This window comes from Lissotriton helveticus, chromosome 10, assembly GCF_964261635.1.
Source record: "Lissotriton helveticus chromosome 10, aLisHel1.1, whole genome shotgun sequence".
In the NCBI taxonomy this organism is placed as follows: domain Eukaryota; kingdom Metazoa; phylum Chordata; class Amphibia; order Caudata; family Salamandridae; genus Lissotriton; species Lissotriton helveticus.
Genome location: NC_136071.1, coordinates 36,061,882 through 36,080,677, shown reverse-complemented (window position 1 = coordinate 36,080,677; position 18,796 = coordinate 36,061,882). Strand labels below are relative to the sequence as shown.

The window sequence follows — 18,796 nt, the reverse complement described above, 5'->3', positions numbered from 1 at the left end:
ATAGTTGCTGGTTTTGCTGTTACTGAGTTTAAAAGTACTCACTTTACTGAACACAGACCGATAAGGCAGGACCTGCTGTTCATCTGTTCTCCTGAATAACTATAACATAATATCAATGTGGGTGTTATACACTATCTCCCTCACACTGCTCAATCACGCATTGTCACAGCTCATAGGTCTCATGCTGTAGAAGATTGGCAGAGAGTCAAAGTGGTAAACCGAAGAATGTTTGCACCCGTTGCATTTCATGAACACAGGTCTAAGCCCACCCAGAACTCCCGGCCCACCTGTTGGAGGAAGGAGTGATACACTTGGCCAAGAAAATCAAAGCTTCCTGCCTTCCAGTGGCAACGTGATCTGCTGCATTCCTGATGTAAGTTCCGCCTTCCATTACCGCAGATTTCACAAGAATATTCAATGCTTCTCTTCTTACTGGCACATTTCTGACTTATTAAAACATGCAGTCATCACCCCCTTCACGAAACCTACTGCAGACGTCAAAGGCTGCCAACTACCACCCTCTTATAAACATGCAGGCCTTCCTGAGGCACATTTGCTACATGCGGGAGCATAGGGGATTCAAGTAAACAGGTCGTCCCCCTCTCTCTGTATATATCACAATGCTGGACCTGTTACTTATGGTGATGTGATTATCCTTGGTTAAACCCTCCTATATCTCCATTAGGATGGGGACATTGCCATCTCTACAGGCTAATGTTTCTAGACCAGGTACACCACTTTCTGACTACATAAAAGAGAGAACACTGTTTGCCCATCTATCTCTACCAATCTCTACCTCACCTGCCACCCACATCTAGTGAGAAAAGCACAGGTAGGGGGGATTTAGACACAGTAGTTAGATGAGGATCAAGATGAGAAAAACGTGAGGAAAAGAGTGGCGTCGCCTCACGGGAGTATCACCATGGAGGCTCTGCAGGAAGGTACTCGCCTGCCACCTAGGTTCTCATCATCAGCGTACACCACTCGAACAGAAATTGTGAAGTGTCAAAGAAAAAGAGTAAGAGTAGGTGAGGGTGCTTGGGTAACAGTGCCTGCATATACACCCAGATATGTGTATAGCAAGGTTGAACCCCACTATGTTAAAAGTGAGCTAATACTCGCTGGCCTTCTCTGATTTATTCTAGGCTGCTAGTCTGCTCGTATTAAAATGCCGACATGTTTCATTGCCTATTAGAAAACTCACGGCAATTTCTTAGGGTGAAGATACACAAGCCCTGAAGAAATTGTCGTGAGTTTGTGGCAATGTCCCCATCCTAATGGAGATATAGGAGGGTTTAACCTAGGATAATCACATCACCATAAGTAACAGGTCCAGCATTGTGATATATACTTCCTGAGGCACAGCCAGCTCTGGCAAACATTGGGAACGACTTCCTCGTTGTCCTGGAAGAAGGTAGCAAAGAGCTCTGATCCTCCGTGACCACTCAACAGCCTACACACGATCAACCTCAATAGCTGATTGATTATGCTTAGGGAAGGAGTGCAGTAGCTTGTATGGCCATTGGTTGGGTTTGTTAGTTTCTTTAATGCAGGAGCTAACAGGTTCAGGTTGTATGATGATCGCGGTACATCACAACGCATCTTTTACAACGCAAGTCGTTACCACGACTTGCGCTGTAGGGTGCTGGACTTAGGAATAGTAAGATTTACTATTCCAACTCCAGCCTACGTACAGTAGGGAAGGTGTTGGAATAGTAAATCTACTATTTCTTAGTCTAGAGCGCCCTCTAGAGCAAGTCGTGGTAACGATTTACGTTGTAAAAGACGCGTCGTAATGGCACCACGGTGTTTTGACCGCGTTGTGAAGGACGTTTACCCAGGTGCAAGATAGATCAGGAGTTCAGACCCTCCCCCTGAATGGAGGCGTTGGGACAAGACAATGCATCGCCCCGCCTCAGCTCCAGGGCTGAAACATGCCAGAAACATGTGTAGCGGTGCTCTGCACAACACACCTCAGCATCAACATAGAGGTGGCCTCAGGGGAATACATTCACCCTTCGGGGAAATGCCCACCCTGGCTGGCGGCCACCCTGTTTCACCGAAAATAACTTCCTTGGCTGGTCTCCAGACTGCAAGGTAGTGAAGTGCCTTCACTGTCATGAACCCAGCAGCCTGCCCAGCTGTGTGTGCATGTCTCATGGGTGGCTGTCACTGAGTGCTGTGCTGCACTGAGGGCAGCACAGCCAACCTAAGCCTGGTGGCCTCAGGAGTCAAGCTACATACAATTTCAATCGATCCAACAAAACTTATAAAACATTGGTACATCATAACAAATGGAGACAATACAAGCTAGAAGAATTATCTTATTTTCTTTCAATCGAGGCTCTTGTCTTTAAGCTTTTAAATAATATGCTATTTCTGAGCTAAGTCATGCTGTCTTAATTGACCTCAGAAGAATGTAAGGCTGCCCCTGCCCAGCTAACTTCTGGACTTCTGATCTGCAGGTACTCAAGCAAGCACCTGTGTGTCAGCAAAATGTCTCCCCTGTGGACAGGCAGACGAGGATACTTCAGTTGCCCATGGCAAGCACTATTTTATTTAGGGATTTATAAAGCGCATAGCAGCTCGAAGGCTTCCCAGCGCTGGGAGAAAATGGCAGAGGGTACATGGGGGTTCAAGGGAAGAGCCAAGTTTTAAGTTTTTCCCACTTGTAATCTGTTTATCACGTATTTAGGGGCACCAAGATACAAGGAGTTGCCATAGTGGAGAAGAGTGGCTCAATGGTTAGAGCAGGAACAAGCATTCCACACAACCCCCGTACAGTTTGCATCAATGGTTAGAGCGGCAGACCCTGATGCAGAGGTCTGGGCCGGGACCAGGGTTTCAATTCCCGCCTCGGCGGGTCTTGGGCTCAATTTCCTCGGACCTGATGATCCTCGCCTCGGTGCCTATTCTAATCATGGGTCCCACTCCGCGACTCTGGGCAGTAGCTTGCTTAATCTCCACAACGGCCCCAACAACGCTAGGATGCCTGGCTTCACCTTGGGGGTGCCCAGGAGTGGACATTTCACAGGGAAAAGCCAGGAAGGGTTCCACAGCGGTATGCGTACAAGTGCCGAGATGCCTCATGGGTGATTTGTGCGCTATACAAGTACTACACATTTACATTTACATAGTCCAGCTGCGACAGCACTAGAGCCTGTACCACACTTCTGCGAGTGTTTTCAGGAATGATCGGTAGGATCTTTCGTAGCGTTCGCAGCGCTCCAAAACATGTTCCTGATATTTTTCTAGCTTGAGTCTCCATAGACACACTATCGTCCAGCCACATTCCCAAATTTGTTGCCTTTGTCTTTGGGATTGGGGGTTCCCCCACTTCTGGAGGCCAGCTCATCATGTTTCTTGGGATCCCCTTATTTCCCAGGAACATGAGCTCTGTTTTCCTCCGTTCAGCTTTAGACATCCCTTATTCATCCATTCAGCTACTTGCACCATGCATGGGGCCAGGTTTTCTTGCATGGATTGGGGGCCCTCTGACACTGAAAGTATCAGCTCGATGTCATCCGCTTAGGACACTATAGATAGTTCAAATTGTTGCACTATTTCTGCCAATGGTTGCATATACATATCGAATAGTGTCGGGCTTAGTGCAGAGCCCTGTGGGACTCCGCATGAAATTTGGAGGATATCAGATAGATGCTCACCGTCCTTTAATTGGGAAGGATCTGTTTTCTAAAAAAGAGGTTATCCACTTTAATGCCGAACCTGTGATACCGGCTTCCTTTAGCCTGCGGATCATGGTCTTATGATCCACCGTATCAAATGCAGCGCTGAGATCCAGGAGCAGAATAGCGGCTTTGCCTCCCTGGTTTAGGATTCTCTTCAATTCCTCTGTTGCCTCCAACAGGGCTGACTCTGTAGTGTGTTTGGGTCGTAAGCCCATTTGCGTGATATGCAGAATACTGTTCTCCTCTAGAAATTGGGACAAAATCCCATTGACATGTTTTTCAGTTATTTTGCCTAACAATGGTAAGAGTGAAATCGGTCGGTAGTTCCCCAGTTCAGATGGATCCAGCTGGGGCTTTTTCAGCGATGGCCGGATAATAGCGTGTTTCCAGGTTTTCAGAATAATTCCTTGTGTTAGGGAAAGATATATAAGTGCTGCCGTCGTGGACCTGGATATTTTACCTCCCTGTCTCAAGATGTCTGGTGGAATCGTGTCTTGCAGGGAACTGGATTTAATCTTTAGCAAGATAGAGGTCATATCTTCTTCATTTAGGTCTGTGAAGTGGTCTAATCTTCCCCCTGTTTTAATTTCTATGTTGTCGTTATTACTTGGGTGAGTGTTGACTAGATTTGGACTTCTTTTTCCCCAGCATCGAGTTGTATATTATTTCCACTTTGCTTTTTAAAAAGTTTGTCATACTATTATATCTCTCTTTGGACGAGGCGTTATTGTTTGTTTCTCTGATCGTTGGAGGTAAGGGAGCGTACTATCTTAAAAAGTTCTGTAGACGAGATACCAGCTGAGTTTATTTTTCCTTCGAAAAATATGGCTTGGGGCATCTCATTATGGTACTGTCTAATACCTGTCTTGTATTGGCTTTTGATGGCGGTGTCATAATTTTTCCTCCATTGCCTCTCTAATTTTTTACAGGACTTTTTCATCAAGATTAGGTCCACGTTATACCACACCACTTTTTTCCTGGCAGGTTTAATATTTGTTCTGGTTTTCTGAGGATGACCAGCTGCTATGTTATTAATCCATTCTGCCCACATCTTATCAGCCTCTTCTATGTTGTCTGTTAAGCATGGGGCCTGAGCGTCTAGTTCACTCACCATACTAAAATAAAATGTATACCCTAGCACACGTATAATTCAAACTGGTTTATTCCAATATAATCTATATTGGAATATACCAGTTTGAAATATATGTGTGCTAGGGTATATATTTTATGATGTCTTGTAGCTTTTGCTACAGAACCTAGAGAGGCAGGTGGTTCTCTCTACCCTTATAAGCACCGTCATTACTCAGGACCTTTTCAGAATACCGAGTGCAATTACCTATAGGCGCCTATACCCTATGATCTATACCACCAAATCTACAGAAACAACACTCACCATACTATCCGTTAGCAACCAGGGCCATTTATTTCTAGACTTTGTGCACTGATCACCTATGGGTTGAGCCTGGGGGTTCTCTAATGTAGAAGGAATAAGATGGTGATCAATCCACAGAACTGGCATGGGAGACCCTACCTCTAACTTGGGTTCATTGGAGAAGATAGTAGGGGCCCTTTTTTCGTGTGTGCCATCTCTTACCAATTGTTTCAGTTGCAAGGCTTCCATGTATTGGATCAGTTTTTTGAGGTGCTATTGTCCTGTATATCTAAATGAAAGTTAAAATCCCCAAGTCGGTGGTGAACCTTTACTGACCACCGCTGTTGCTATTATCCCAGGAAATTCCTCTAGAAAGGAGTTGGTGGAGCCAGGAGGTCTGTAGATTAGAGTACCTGAGAAGGTGGTGTTGGGCGTGAGTTTAATGCTAAATAGTAATGTATCGCAATTAGCGATAGACAGGGGTGTGGTCATGCAGCCATATTCATTTTTATATATGTTAGCCACTCCCCCTCCTGTTTTCTCCCTTCTGTCTTGCCTTCTAATTGCAAAGCCTGGAGGGAGTGCTTGGACTATATCTGGAGAAGAGCATTCTCTCAGCCATGTCTCTTGTCAGAAACAGGATGTCCAATTATTCATTCTGAATGAGCAGCCTAATAGCTGTAGTGTGTGCTGGTAGTGACCTGCTATTAACCCGTTGACCGCGGTGCGAATTCTGCTGCAGTGCAGGTGATTTTGGGAGTGTTTCGGACGGACCCCGGCCGTCCGACTCACCGAACGGGTTAATGAGTCCCATTTTCCACAGGGTCTTGCTCATGGTCCTGTTTATCTGTTGGTTCTTGACAGTGCTCCCTGTACTAACCTTAGCAAAGCAATGTGTACATGTAGTTTCCTTACCTATCCGGCTGACTGGCGGGAGGATTTGACCGCATTGAGTGGCCCCTGAAGCCTCATTGCTAGTAGCTCTTTTCCAGAGTTCGGTATGATATTCTGACTTTCTGGCGTTGAACAGGCAGGGTTCCTGGCCCTTAGCCGTGCCCGGGCGCAGACGGGCTTGCCTTAGGCACGCCTTTGGCGCGTCCGCGCTGTGGGCATCATAAGTAGGCGTTTCCTGTAAATGGCTAGACCACTGACCTGGCTCTCTCTCCTCGCGAGGGCGGGTCCTAACTAATGTCTTCCTTTTCCTGCCCCGCCTGGCCAGCCAATCAGCAGGAAGGCGCAAGGGTAGATCTATCGTTAGTGAAATTGCCCCAATTCAGATTCACATTAGGTTAGTTAAAGAGTATGTTAAAAGCCCCAAATTCAGTTCTCGCTCAGCAAATTTGTAAAAGGTATTAAGATATTTTAAAAACCACAAATTCAACTCTAGCTAATACAGTTGGTAAAACAATTCAATGCAATCAATTTACATCAGTTAAAATAATTAAAAAACGTACAACAGTATGGGCTCTCTCGGTACTCGACTCGTACTGTGTAGCTGACTCTCTGTCTGTCACTAGAGTTTCATATTATTTATTTTGGGACTGCAACATACTATACTCGGGGCACTGGACATGCCTGTTTACTCTGCAGCCTGCTCCCCACTGCAAGCATAAGCTTTAAGACATCGGGGTAGATTTTAAAAAAAATTGCGCTGAGTTAGTGTCACAAAAAGTTACACTAACCAGTGCAAAACTTTTGGGGGGGAATTTACTTTCCAGCGCAAAACTTGTTTTGTGCTGGAAATCATCCTAAAAGTAGCACAGAGCAGCGTTCAGTAATGCTTTGCGTTACTTAGTACTGAGGGAGCATTACGTAGGTAATACATGGGGGTTCTCATGCAACCACACCTGCCTTTTGACGCAAAACACTATCTACAAAGAATTGTAGACCGGGATTTGTGCCAATAGTTAACACCACTTCAAAGGAGGCGCTAACAGGAAAAATGTTTTTCATTTCTCTGTGCTTTTCCGACTTTGCATGCGTGGTGCAATGTGCAATGCACATACAAAGTAGGAACATCTTTGAAACTTGTCTAGGCATAGTATTTTGTAAATGAAGGGTGCTAGATACAGGCACGCACCTTAGCGCTTAGCTGAAATCAGCGCAGGCGCTATGGAAAGTGGAGGAGAGCGCCATATCTCTGAAGATATGGCGCTCTCCTGCTCCCTTCCGGTCACGCAACACAGCGCAGCCTCTTTGGGGGATGCGCTGCGTGATGTTTTTGAAAATCGGTCCCTTTCTATTTTTACCTGCCCTCTGACACAGGAAGGGCTATTAAGAAAGGTATCTTACACTTGTGAGTAGTTTATACGTAATTTACTCTTACACTTTTGAGTAAAACTACTACTTTTGGTGAAAATCCGAGTGTAAAGTTACTCAAAAGTGTAGCCCACATGAATTGTTTGTTTTGGATACAAGGACTTTTAAGTGTTTTAAAAGATTTGAATGGTTTTAAAGATATTTATTACTAAACAAAAGTGTAGAGTGATGTATTCACCGCCTGAAAAAGCAGTCTAAGTTACTACTGCCGAAAAAAGAAATAGTAGTAAGTCCAGCACCATTCATGGCCAACCAGTGATACTGCAACACCCTCCCATAGAAAATAATGGAGACAGAGACTTAAAATAAACCCCCTTTTGGATGTAGTAACTTTAGAAGTGTGTTTTGTGAATAGCAAATTACTGGTTTGTCGTGAGTGCATGTTCATCCCCAAGGTTCCCCCTCACTGTTCCTACACCTCTTCTTATTCTCCATAAACCCCTTCCATTTAGTAGTAAGTATACCCATTTTTCCAGCCACTCCCCCTGCTCCTGTGCACACCTCCTAGACGTGCATACTGGGGCAAAAAGGATAGAATCGAAGCACGAGGACCACTTGTAGGTAACAAGCACCTTATCAGGATTCGCAAGGTTTTTTTCTTCATCTGGCCATTTCCTGATGGGAGAAGGACAGTTCAGAATAGAAAAGAAGAAATACAAAAATATCTGTTGGTTGAATACTTAGCACCGTGAGAGAAAAATCAAATCTACTATTGAACAAGAGATCTGCAGGTCGGGTACTCGAGAAAATGTAATTCACCTGCCAAGTTAGCAACTTGAGCTGCGAAGCCACTGATTACCTTTCGGTGCATTATCAAGGGAGAGGTGTGGTGCCGCGGCCAGGCTGACTGACGCTGGAATCTGGAGATCACGGTTCGATCCCGGACTGACGCTGGAATCTGGAGATCACGGTTCGATCCCGGACTGACGCTGGAATCTGGAGATCACGGTTCGATCCCGGACTGACGCTGGAATCTGGAGATCACGGTTTGATCCCCGGCGCCGGCGGCAGATTAGCTCAGCACCATGTGACTCTTGGCAATAGCTTGCTTAATCTTCCTGATGGCCCCCAGCGCCTGGAGACCCTTACGGGTGGATGTTTGCGCTTTACAAGTGTGGATTATTATTATTAAACAAAGGCAGAGCGAATGTTTGCAAGAACAAGTATAATTCTGAAATATTTCAGTCAGGGAATGGAGACATGCGCATTTTGTCAATGAAAATTTTTGAAGTTTACAATCTTCGTACTCATGAAGAGTACAGAGAGCCTCATTTACAAGGCCCTACCGGCACTTTTGCGTCACCAGATCCTCACTTTTTTGACGTTCTGGTGGCGCAATATGTCACGGCATATTTATGAGGCCACGTAAAGACCCTTTACATGGTGACACCCTTGCACCATGGTGCAAAATTCCTTACTCACTGCCCTACATCAAAACCTCATAAATGAGGCCCAGCGTTTTGTTAACTTCTCAAAACTTCACTTATCGACAAAAATCCCTCTTTTTGTTTTGTAAATATTTTTAATGACAGCACAGCTATTATGTCACATCAAATGTCTGCAGAGCTTCCATCATATACATGCAAGTTTGCATTGTATGACATCAGAGTTAATGTGCTGCATTAGTTATGTTTACAACAGAAAAGAGAGAAGAAGAGAAAGAGAAGAAAAAAGAGAGGAGAAAAGAACAATCAAAAGAAAAACTGTTATTTAAGCATAATTTTAGAGCTCTGAGGTCCATAAAACACAGATGATAGGATATGAAGAATACACACGTACCTTTCCTTTTTTTTTGTTTTGCTTTGTTATTCATGGCATTTGACAGTATACCAGTACAGCGTGGATACACAATAATGCAAATGGATACATGGTTTATAAGGTTTTGCCCTGTGTGCCACAGGAGAAGAGAGAAAGAGATGACAAGGTCCCTGGAGGTAGGCTAGGTGGACAGTGGTGTTCGGGGAGTGGGCGGTCGTCAGGTGGCATGTAAGAGTGCGGCGAAGGGAGGAAACATCGAGGGTGGAGAATAATGGTGGGGCATTCACTATGCCTTCATTAGCATGCCCTGGGTGTTTGTGAGTAATAACATCATTAGTTGGAGGAGGCTGTTTGGCTTTTTTGGCTTCCACCTTGGGACAAAAATCCCTCTAGCAACATTTTTTGAGACAAATTGTGTCATAAGGTTTTGCAAGTGAGCTTTTCTGCTTTATTGAGATTTTTTTTGCAAAACCTAATTTTGCTGATTTTTTTGTTACATTGTATATCTCTTAACCTTAACACACATTTCAAAGGGTTGAAAAAAACTTCATTAAACCTTTCAAACTAACCTTCATTATGTCTCTGGCGCTGACAGAAACCTCTGGTAGGCCAACGGAGGATGGGCTGTTGAAGATTTCGCGATGTGTCCACCCACCCAATTTAGAGTGGGCAAACATATGGGCAGTTTTCACTGTCCATTGGTGGAAATGAAAACTGCAAAATGTCCCCCTGGCCATAGGAGAAAACTCCAAAGGCCAAGGGGCATTTTCCAAAACAAAATCTCACTTTGGGTTTTTGTTTTGGATAAAATAAAAAAACATTGTAAGTTTGCTGTGTGACTCCATCATGTTGACAGAGCTGTCCGTCAAACTTACAATTCATTGACAGGAACGTCTGTGACTACTGTTCCTGCCAATGCTAGAATTCTCTGCTGGTCCAGCGGACATCTCAAAATCTTGCAGGCGGGGACTCCTGTAGGAGGGTGGAGTAGTCTGTTCGGGCAGCGGAGTATTCTACTATTGCCCGCCCGCTAAAGTTTAAATCAGGCCATTGTCTCCAGCGAGGTAGTGTGGCGCAGTGCTCATTGAGATAGTCTGTCTTCTGAATGATTCTGGGCCACATTGCAAACAGCGAAGCTGGTGGAACCAAAACGCAAGACCTTCCTGATTACACTTTCTGTTTCCGCAGGAGGTGCTTCCTCTGAATGTGAGAGAGCTCATGCGAACGCTTCAGATCATGGATAGGTCCAAGGAGAAACTACGCCCCATGGCAAACAAGCTGAAGGAACTGAGAATGGACGTCGTGAAAGTGATGCGCGGCCAGCCGTCCCTCCTCCAGTATCTGGGTAAGCAACCGCGGAGGAACCGTGTGTAGAGCAGTGATACTCAAAGTACAGCCCGGGAGCCGCTTGTGGCCCTCCTGACCTTTATATGCGGACCCCCAGGTGAACAGCAGCACCAGCTGCAACTTAGTTGCTGAGCACTAATATTCAGATTCACTGGCGTAACGAAAAGTGAGGGGGCCTCCCTGCACGGTACTTAGGGGGGGCCCCTACGGGCTCAATAAGGAGCTGTCCCAGCCAGAGTTCAGGGCCGAGGGGTCCCCTTGGAGCTAGGGGCTCCCCCGCACCGCTTGGGCTGCGGGGGCCTGTGTTACGCCCCTGTTCAGATTTTGTTTTAAATAAACGGGCAAGCAGGTATTTGCAGGTTAAATGAAGTAACTACGGTGGTGTCCTGCACCCCGTAATTTTAGTTAACCTGCAAATAAATGCTTGCCCGTTTATTTTAAAAACATTTAGACCACCTTTCACAATCCCTGACCCACCCAGACCCCCTCCCGCTGCCCTGCTGGCATCAGTGCGGCCCTCAATCACACCAAAGACTATACTTTGTAGCCCCTGGGCAAATGTTTGTGAGTACCCATGGTGTAGAGCAATGGCTTACATGTAAACCAATCAGGTGCTAGCGGTCACTATAATATCAGGCCTTTAACCATGGTAGGCACAAGGAACCCCCTTTGTGCACCTGTTACAGGTTTTTGCAATAACTATTTTCGTTTTTCACTTCTGATTTTATATTGAAATTATCAACAGTAGAAAGGAGAGCTCCCATCTACTGTCAAAGAACAGTTTATAGACTTGGGTCCTTTTTAGGCACCAAATCATCAAGGCCGGACTGGCCCTCCCAGGCTCCGGGTTTTTCCCAGGGAGGCTGGATAGGTAGGGTGGTGGTTTTATTACTAGGGGTCAGTTTTGCAGCAGTGTTGCAATATCAGCATCCAGTAACAAACTCAGCAGGCCTGGCAAGCATTATCACTCCCTTCACGCTCTCGCTGCAAAGTTCCTCATATTTTCAGGCAACAATAAAAGTGTCATGGTCAATACCTCTGGTGATTAGTCTTCCTGCTGAAAAGAGATCGAAGTTTTGTCTATTAGCAGTTTTGACTCATCTAAAGTAGGGCAGAGGGTTCCTATGCCTGCTGCAATTGTGTGCCATGCAGATCACAGAACTGTATTTATTGTGCATAGCTCAGTGGGTTACGGCTTTTGTCACGGATATCCTTTTGTAGCTTGCAGGTCATAGCTTTCAATCGTAATATAGCACAGTGAGCTGTGAACTACCACCAAAGCTGCATGGTACGGTTTAAAACGTATGTTTTTTCCCCAGTCTTTAAATATCCTAATGTTTCTAAAATTGGTTTGGGTTGGAATACATTTTTATTACTGTGTTAGTATTTGAATCCAGAGTTTGTGCTTCTCCCAACCAAACACCTAAAAAATGCCTACCTGTATGGATGACATGTAAATCCTACATAACATTTTCTATACACTGATTTACACATGTATGAGTAATTGTCTCTGTATGTGTGTGTGCTATAAAGTGTTCCAACACCCTACACTGGTATGAGAGGTGTTGTAATACAAATGAAACACATGTGAGAGAGGGGTCATGGAAAGGTCAATGCAGCAGAACCCCATGGATTTGGCACATGATGGGCTTGAGAGAGTCATCGAGGCAAAAACAACCCTAGGGAAAGAAGCTCCACCATGAACAAGCCATCAGTCAACGCACATTGTGCCAAGCAACGACCCAGCCTCATCGTTCTGCACTTGTATTGCAACTCGATTGCAAGCTGCTCCAAGGGATGCTAAGTGTGACATTATGAACCTCCTGCAGGGAATCATGAATCGGCATTTAAACGCATTCTTGAGGTCTTGGTGATGCCGGTGGTACTCAGATTAGACAATAAGCACAGTACGCCGTTTTGCGGATTACTCAGCACCTGAGATTGGAACCTGGCGTTTCCTTGCCTGATTGGTCACCTTTAGTACATTGACAGGAACTGCTGTGACAGTGGTCTCTACTAATGTACAGAAACACCCGCTGGGCCAGCGGTCATCTCTAAATTTTCATGGGTGCTAGTCCGTCAGGGTGGTGGAGGTAATGTCCTCGACCACCCTGACCGGCTGCACTCTGCCCGCCAAACTCTAAATCAGGTGTAAGGTATTCCAACTGCAGACCTAAATCATGGTTGTCTCGCCTTTGTCTATCCAAGAAGTTGGTGCTACAACAGCTTCTTATGCTTTGGGAACCTGCCCGTTTGTCTTCTGTCTGCTTCTTACATTGACAGCTGGATATTCACATTGGAATAGCTTGCAGAAGAAGCAAATGTGAAAGAAAATGCTTCAGGAGACAATTAACTTTGGCATAACTCACTGCCAAGTAGAAGAGAAGTAGTACTGGGCACGGTTCTCTGGTCAGCAAAGGCAGCAGTACCAAAGAGGAGGGCATGTCTTCTTGTAACACAACAAGTTCTTGTACCCAGCAATGACATGAACACACACCTGCACAGTGAGACAGCCTGCCAGAAAATGCCCACCACAAGAGAAGGTGCATATAATGCACCCCCCCCCCCAAGGAAACATGAAAAACAGAATACTGGCTCACCAAGAAACAATAAACACAGTGGGAGATGTTAAAATGTAATCACCTTAAGAAAAATGCAAAATGCATGAAGGCAGTTGAAATCCTCTTGTGGTATGTACCAGGAAACAAAACTGAAAGGAATCAATGCTGAATTGAAAGGAGGTTTAAAGGTATAGATGACTGGGGAACCAAAAGGCTCTGATCTTACCACTGCTTGGATTTCATCTAGTGTAACAATGTTAATACTAGGTCAACTTTAATGTAGCCATCTAATGCTAAAAAGTGACCTTAAGATACTGTGCAGAATGTGAAAAAGAAAGAATAATCTACATGTACAAATGTCCCTGTGTTTGGGATATATCAGTCAGACATCCCATAAAGTTTGACAACAAATTCAAACTTAAATCTTCTACCTAAAGCAAGAACATGAAAACGAGTTTTGCAAGGTATGGTATAAAAATAAGGAGAAACTAATGTTACAGCTACAAAAGTCTATGAAAATGTTTTTGCGCCCTGAAGGGTGTGACATTAGAATATTATTGAAAAATGGAATAGATTCACTTTTGTAGGATATTACAATAAAATGGCCTTAATGAATATTTAAATTTCTCATCTTCATTTGTCAATCGTTTTTTGCATGAATAGTATTGTGGGGTTTTGATTTGCATTTTATTAATTATTTTGTGAGTAGGCTAACGATCTGTTTTGTCAAACTGATTTTTATGCACAATAAAATCACATGTATGCATCCCATCCTCACCCATATGGAAAAGAAAATATCAACATATTGGAAGGACTCCTTGTTTTATGCCAATAATCCCACGCGACATGCTACAAATAGAATCAATATACATTTATTTTTTTTCTTTATTATTCATCTGCTCATTCTCCAGATGATGTGACACCATTGAGACTGACACTTTACTACAAGTAATCGGATTTGTGTGAATGCAATGCAACATTATAAAACAAAGACCAGTTTTTTAAATTTAACATTGAAAGTGAATTTTGAATAGATCCATTGCTCAAGGTCGAAGGTCTGTTTGCAAAGAGACCGCTCCATAAAGCAGACAAAATTCTTGACATTGCCAAAGTCAGTAAGATTACTGAATTTCTGGCAGCCATGGCAGAACATGAACTGTAGCATCAACAGGACAGGGAATACTAACTCAAACGAAGAGTCAGAAGCAACTCCAGGGTCTAACTGAGCAGCTGCAAGAGAATTTGTATTTCTTAGTTTGCCATTTATAATCTGTCCGGGCTGACATGAGCTCTTGCTGACCTTTACCCTGAGAAATCATTCAGTATTCCATCTTGAATGGGAACCTCCATAGGGCCTGATTATGAGTCAGTCTTTTTTTCCCGACCTGTGCATAAACCTCTGTTTACGCACGGGTCGGAAATTACGAGTTGAGTTTTATTTAACGCATCCAATGATTATCAAATGCGTTAAATACCTCAAGCTTCTTTAAATTTCATTAGGTCAAACCTGCCGAAATTTAACAGGGGAAAACTATACAGTAACAGGTAGATTCATCAAGCATTTTTGCGAGCGCAAACGGTGCGAATCGCAAAATTCGCCCGTTTGCGCCCGCAAAAATGGCATTTGAGATTCATCAATGGTTCATGAACTCGCAATTTGAAAAATCGCAAATAATTGCGATTTCTCAAATTGCGATCGCATTTAAGGAATCTCAATTAGAGATTCCTTAAATGCTAATCATGAACCTTTTAAAAATTGCGAAATCGCAATATTGGCCTGCTATTTACCGCGAAGTGTAACTTCGTGGTAAATAGCGAAAACTCAGAAAAATGCACTTTAGTGCATTTTTCTAAGTTGGATGTTACACACACACATGTCCTTTGGACGTGTGTGTGCGCAACACCAGTGTACCTTACCATTTCAGGGGTGCTACAGGGTGTCCTTTGGACACCCCTGGCACCCTTGAAATCGCATCCTTATTTGCGATTCGCTAATTGCTAATCGCAAATAAGGATTGACTCCCCATTCATTCCTATTGGCCTTTTCCCCATAGGAATGAATGGGGAGTCATTCCTTATTTGCGATTAGCAATTAGCGAATCGCAAATAAGGAAGATGTAGAAATCGCTATAAATTTTGCGATTTGTACATGCATCCCGTTTTGGGAGTCTTTAATAGCGATTCCTTAATAATCTCTATTAAGGACTCGCAAAACGGGACTTTGATGAATCTGAGGGTAAATGCCTTATCAAGCGGATTTTGGCACGTTAAACACCAAAATCTGCATGTTATTCCCCAGAAGCTCGTAATACATGCTATTTACTGCACCCGATAAATAACAAACTCAGTGGTATTATTATTTAACACCTATACTATACCCATACGATAAATAGCACCTATACTTGTAATCAGGCCCATAGACTCTCCTTGGTCTAACCACATTGCGGAATAATGTACTGGACAAGCAGAGAGTGCATTTAGTTTCAGCGACAAAATATAACAGTGATTCAATATTCGGGTTTCTCTTTGGTGCGGCCCCACTTGAATGTTAACGGAACCACTCTCCAACCCGTTCCACGTAATTGTGGAATTTACAGCCTGGTTTAGAGCTTGCCGAACGGGGGCTCCCATAACAAACTTGATGGCTATCCCGTCCGCCTTATCACAAGTGCATTTGTATGTATAGTTGTGATGGAGTACATATCCGCCAAACTCTAAATCAGGCCCTTATTCTGGTGTGCCCTACCAGGTCATAAGGTAGGTTTGTTTGCGACCCCATTATGAATCGCTAAATTAAATTGATTGTGTTTCATACATTAGGAATAGCAATTTCCTAATTGCGATTTGCAGAATACACAATTAAGTAATCACTATTCCTAAAATCTGTTCATATGGCCCTAGGTTACAGCTTGATGGCAATGGTAAATATGCCTCTTTCAATAGGAAGTGCTAAATTTAGAGTTAATCCAGTGTGGGATATCTTGCCATAAGGGTGGATTCTTCTGAGGAATTTCCTTCACCACTTAACTCTATATCAAGCCCTAAATGTCACCTGTAAATTCTAAAGCCACACATTGGAATAGGGTCCCTGCTCGATATTCACCTGGTGCCTGTCCGTTACAGGTCCGCGTCTGCCGGAAGTGCTCGCCATCAAAAATATGAAGCTATCGGACCGGTACCCGTTCACAACAGCACTCAGCCTACAACATCCCACAGGTGAGAGGAAGTGTGCATGTCCAGTTCACCACTTACTAATGGTTTCTATTGGATCCAGTGGTCGCATTTCAGTTTTTAGGCATGCAATCAACTGCTGTGAAGAAGCGTACAGGTAAATCCAGTTGCAGCCTGGAACTGGTAATTGGTTCTTATTAGAGTGCATTGGAAATTGCTGGCATTGTTTGTTTATTAGCAGACGGACTACTGCCTGAGGTTTACTCATTCTCCAGAATGCCAGTGGAAGTGGAAGTGATATAATGTACCGTTTGACCACGATGACATCACAGTGTTCACCCACAATCCCCAACCCTTCAGAAGCCTCAAAGTTGCAGCCATACAGACAACAGGAGGACACAGAGAGGAAACTACAGAAAGTGAAGATGGCTGTTGCAGTCCTTTCCACTTCCTGCTTCTGCCGATGCCTTGGACTAGCTAGGGCAGGTCCACGGGTAACAAAGGGCAAGCCACAGGTTGAGGCTGAAACTACTTGCTACCGTTAGTTAACGCTTATGGGATGTAGTTTTATTTCCCTCAATTCAGTAAAGCAGCCAATAGAAAAGTGTATGTTACCATCAGCATAAGGCTGTTGAGAATCTCAAAGAGTGCAATAACAGTTTTACTTTAGTGTTATTGCCCATATCCACAGGCAATAATAGCTATTAATTACCCTGCTTGCTTGTTATGTGCCAGAGCCACAGGTTACGGTGCATATCAAGAGGGGTAATTAAAAGCTGTTTTTCCCCTGCAAGTAAGGGCAAAAGGCTATTTACATCCCACCGCCCCAACCCAAAATAGGGACCGAAGCTAAGCAGGAGCTTCCGCTCACCTGAAATATAGAGCGCAAAAACCTGGCGGTGTGGCCTCCTGCTCTGAAGCACTCATTTCAGACACTACTGACCAGACTCCTCCCTTTGTTTTGCTGAAGGGGAGTGTAAGCCTGATCAACCAAAGAAAAGTAGAAAAACAAACAAGTTGGACTGCTTGTGTTTATGTCTCATCACTGCTATAAGTCTAATACTGGTGTTTTTGAACTGTGTGTAAAAAACACATAGGGGGCAGATTTATGTTGGACTTGCGCCACTTTTGCACCGCCGTTGCGTCACTTCTGTGAGACAGCGGCGGCGTAAACCCTGCGGCACATTGCGATATACTTACATCGTGACGCATCTATGGAGATGCGTCACGATGTAAGGCCCTGCGGCACATGAAACCTGCGTCAGGTTTCATGTGGGCGTTTCCACACAGGGGGGGCCGTTGCAGAAACGCCCCTGAAAAGTGACTCAGTGAAATCTACAAGCTTTCACGGAGTCACTTTACCAACGCTGATGCGTCAAAACCCTGCGCCTGCTTGAAGCAGGCGTAGACTTGACGCACCACGTTACAGATAGGGCAAGTTGGTAAAGTGCTGGAGTTGCGTGCCGCATGCAACACAACTTCAGCACTGCGCCAACTTCACGCCCTAGATACGACACGCATCTGATTATTCCTGCGCCATGGTGCGCTGCATTGTAAATGCGGCGCATCATGGGTGGTGCAAGGATAAACTTGGTTGCCGCATCTTTCCTGGCGCAGCTCTGCTGATTTGCAGAGATGCGTCAGGCAACATAAATCTGCCCCATAGTACCCAGTTCAGCTACTTCAGTCCTTATAACGCTGCTTTTGGGTATCGTCTGAGGAAGAGGTCTGCACAACCTTGAAAACACATTGGTGGTGTATTTTCAGTCAGTGGGATGAAAGGTTTCCAAATCTGGGGTGACTGGAATCTTAGACTGGACAAACACAGCAGCACTCTCGCAGTCCTGCCAAGTACCACGCATCAGGTGTTAGACTCACCCATTTCAGTGTGGTGCTCCGCATCACTGCACTGAAATGCATTGTCACGCATATGCATGCGTCTCCGCTGTCACTTAAGAGCTGCAAACTGAGTGTGTTGCAGCGCACCACCCATGGCCTGTCTGTGCTACTCCCGCAGGCTTGGGGCGCTGCTACGGTGCTGGCAGGCTCACTACAATGTATCTATTATTTCCTGCAGTGCCATGGGGCTCTGAGAGTCACATAGCCGAGCCTGACGTCACAAGGTATTGCCCAATGGCTGCCAGAGCGGGGAATTCGGGAAAAAGGCAGCAGGTTACTGGTTTGTAGGCTGCAGCACCTGCCGCAATTTTTGGCGCTCAGCTTGCAGTGCTGCCTGCTGCTCACTCTAGGCCGCCTGTGCCGCTGTAATATTATGATCTTATTATGGCCGGCAAATTCATTATTGCTGAGCCCAGGGCCAGGGAGAGAGTTGTCATGGAGTCATGGCTGACCATGACCAGTTGCAACTGCGGCCAGGACAGACGGGACGCAATGAGGACACTCGGCAGGCTGGACAAAAAGCGAGCGGCAAACCGAAATAATTGCCGTGGGGGTGGCTCCCAGCCTGAGCCTGCTGCCTTGCAGAGTCACCGACTCCTGTCACACGGTGTGTAGTGCTGCAAAACTCAAGGCCAGTAAGTAGTACCGGCCACTGCCACCCACCCTTGTGTGTACTGTCA

At 44.8% G+C, this 18,796-nt stretch overlaps 1 protein-coding gene across 2 annotated transcripts in view; it reads left to right on the top strand.

Annotated features, from left to right (window-relative positions):
• The window catches only part of LOC144785834 (uncharacterized), a 103,241-nt gene that overhangs the window by 71,214 nt on the left and 13,231 nt on the right, over positions 1–18,796 (top strand). For both annotated transcript variants that reach the window (XM_078664680.1, XM_078664679.1), the window contains 2 exons: positions 10,327–10,483; positions 16,170–16,262. In XM_078664680.1, coding sequence (XP_078520806.1) covers positions 10,327–10,483; positions 16,170–16,262 — 250 coding nt within the window. The remainder of the gene's footprint in view (positions 1–10,326; positions 10,484–16,169; positions 16,263–18,796) is intronic.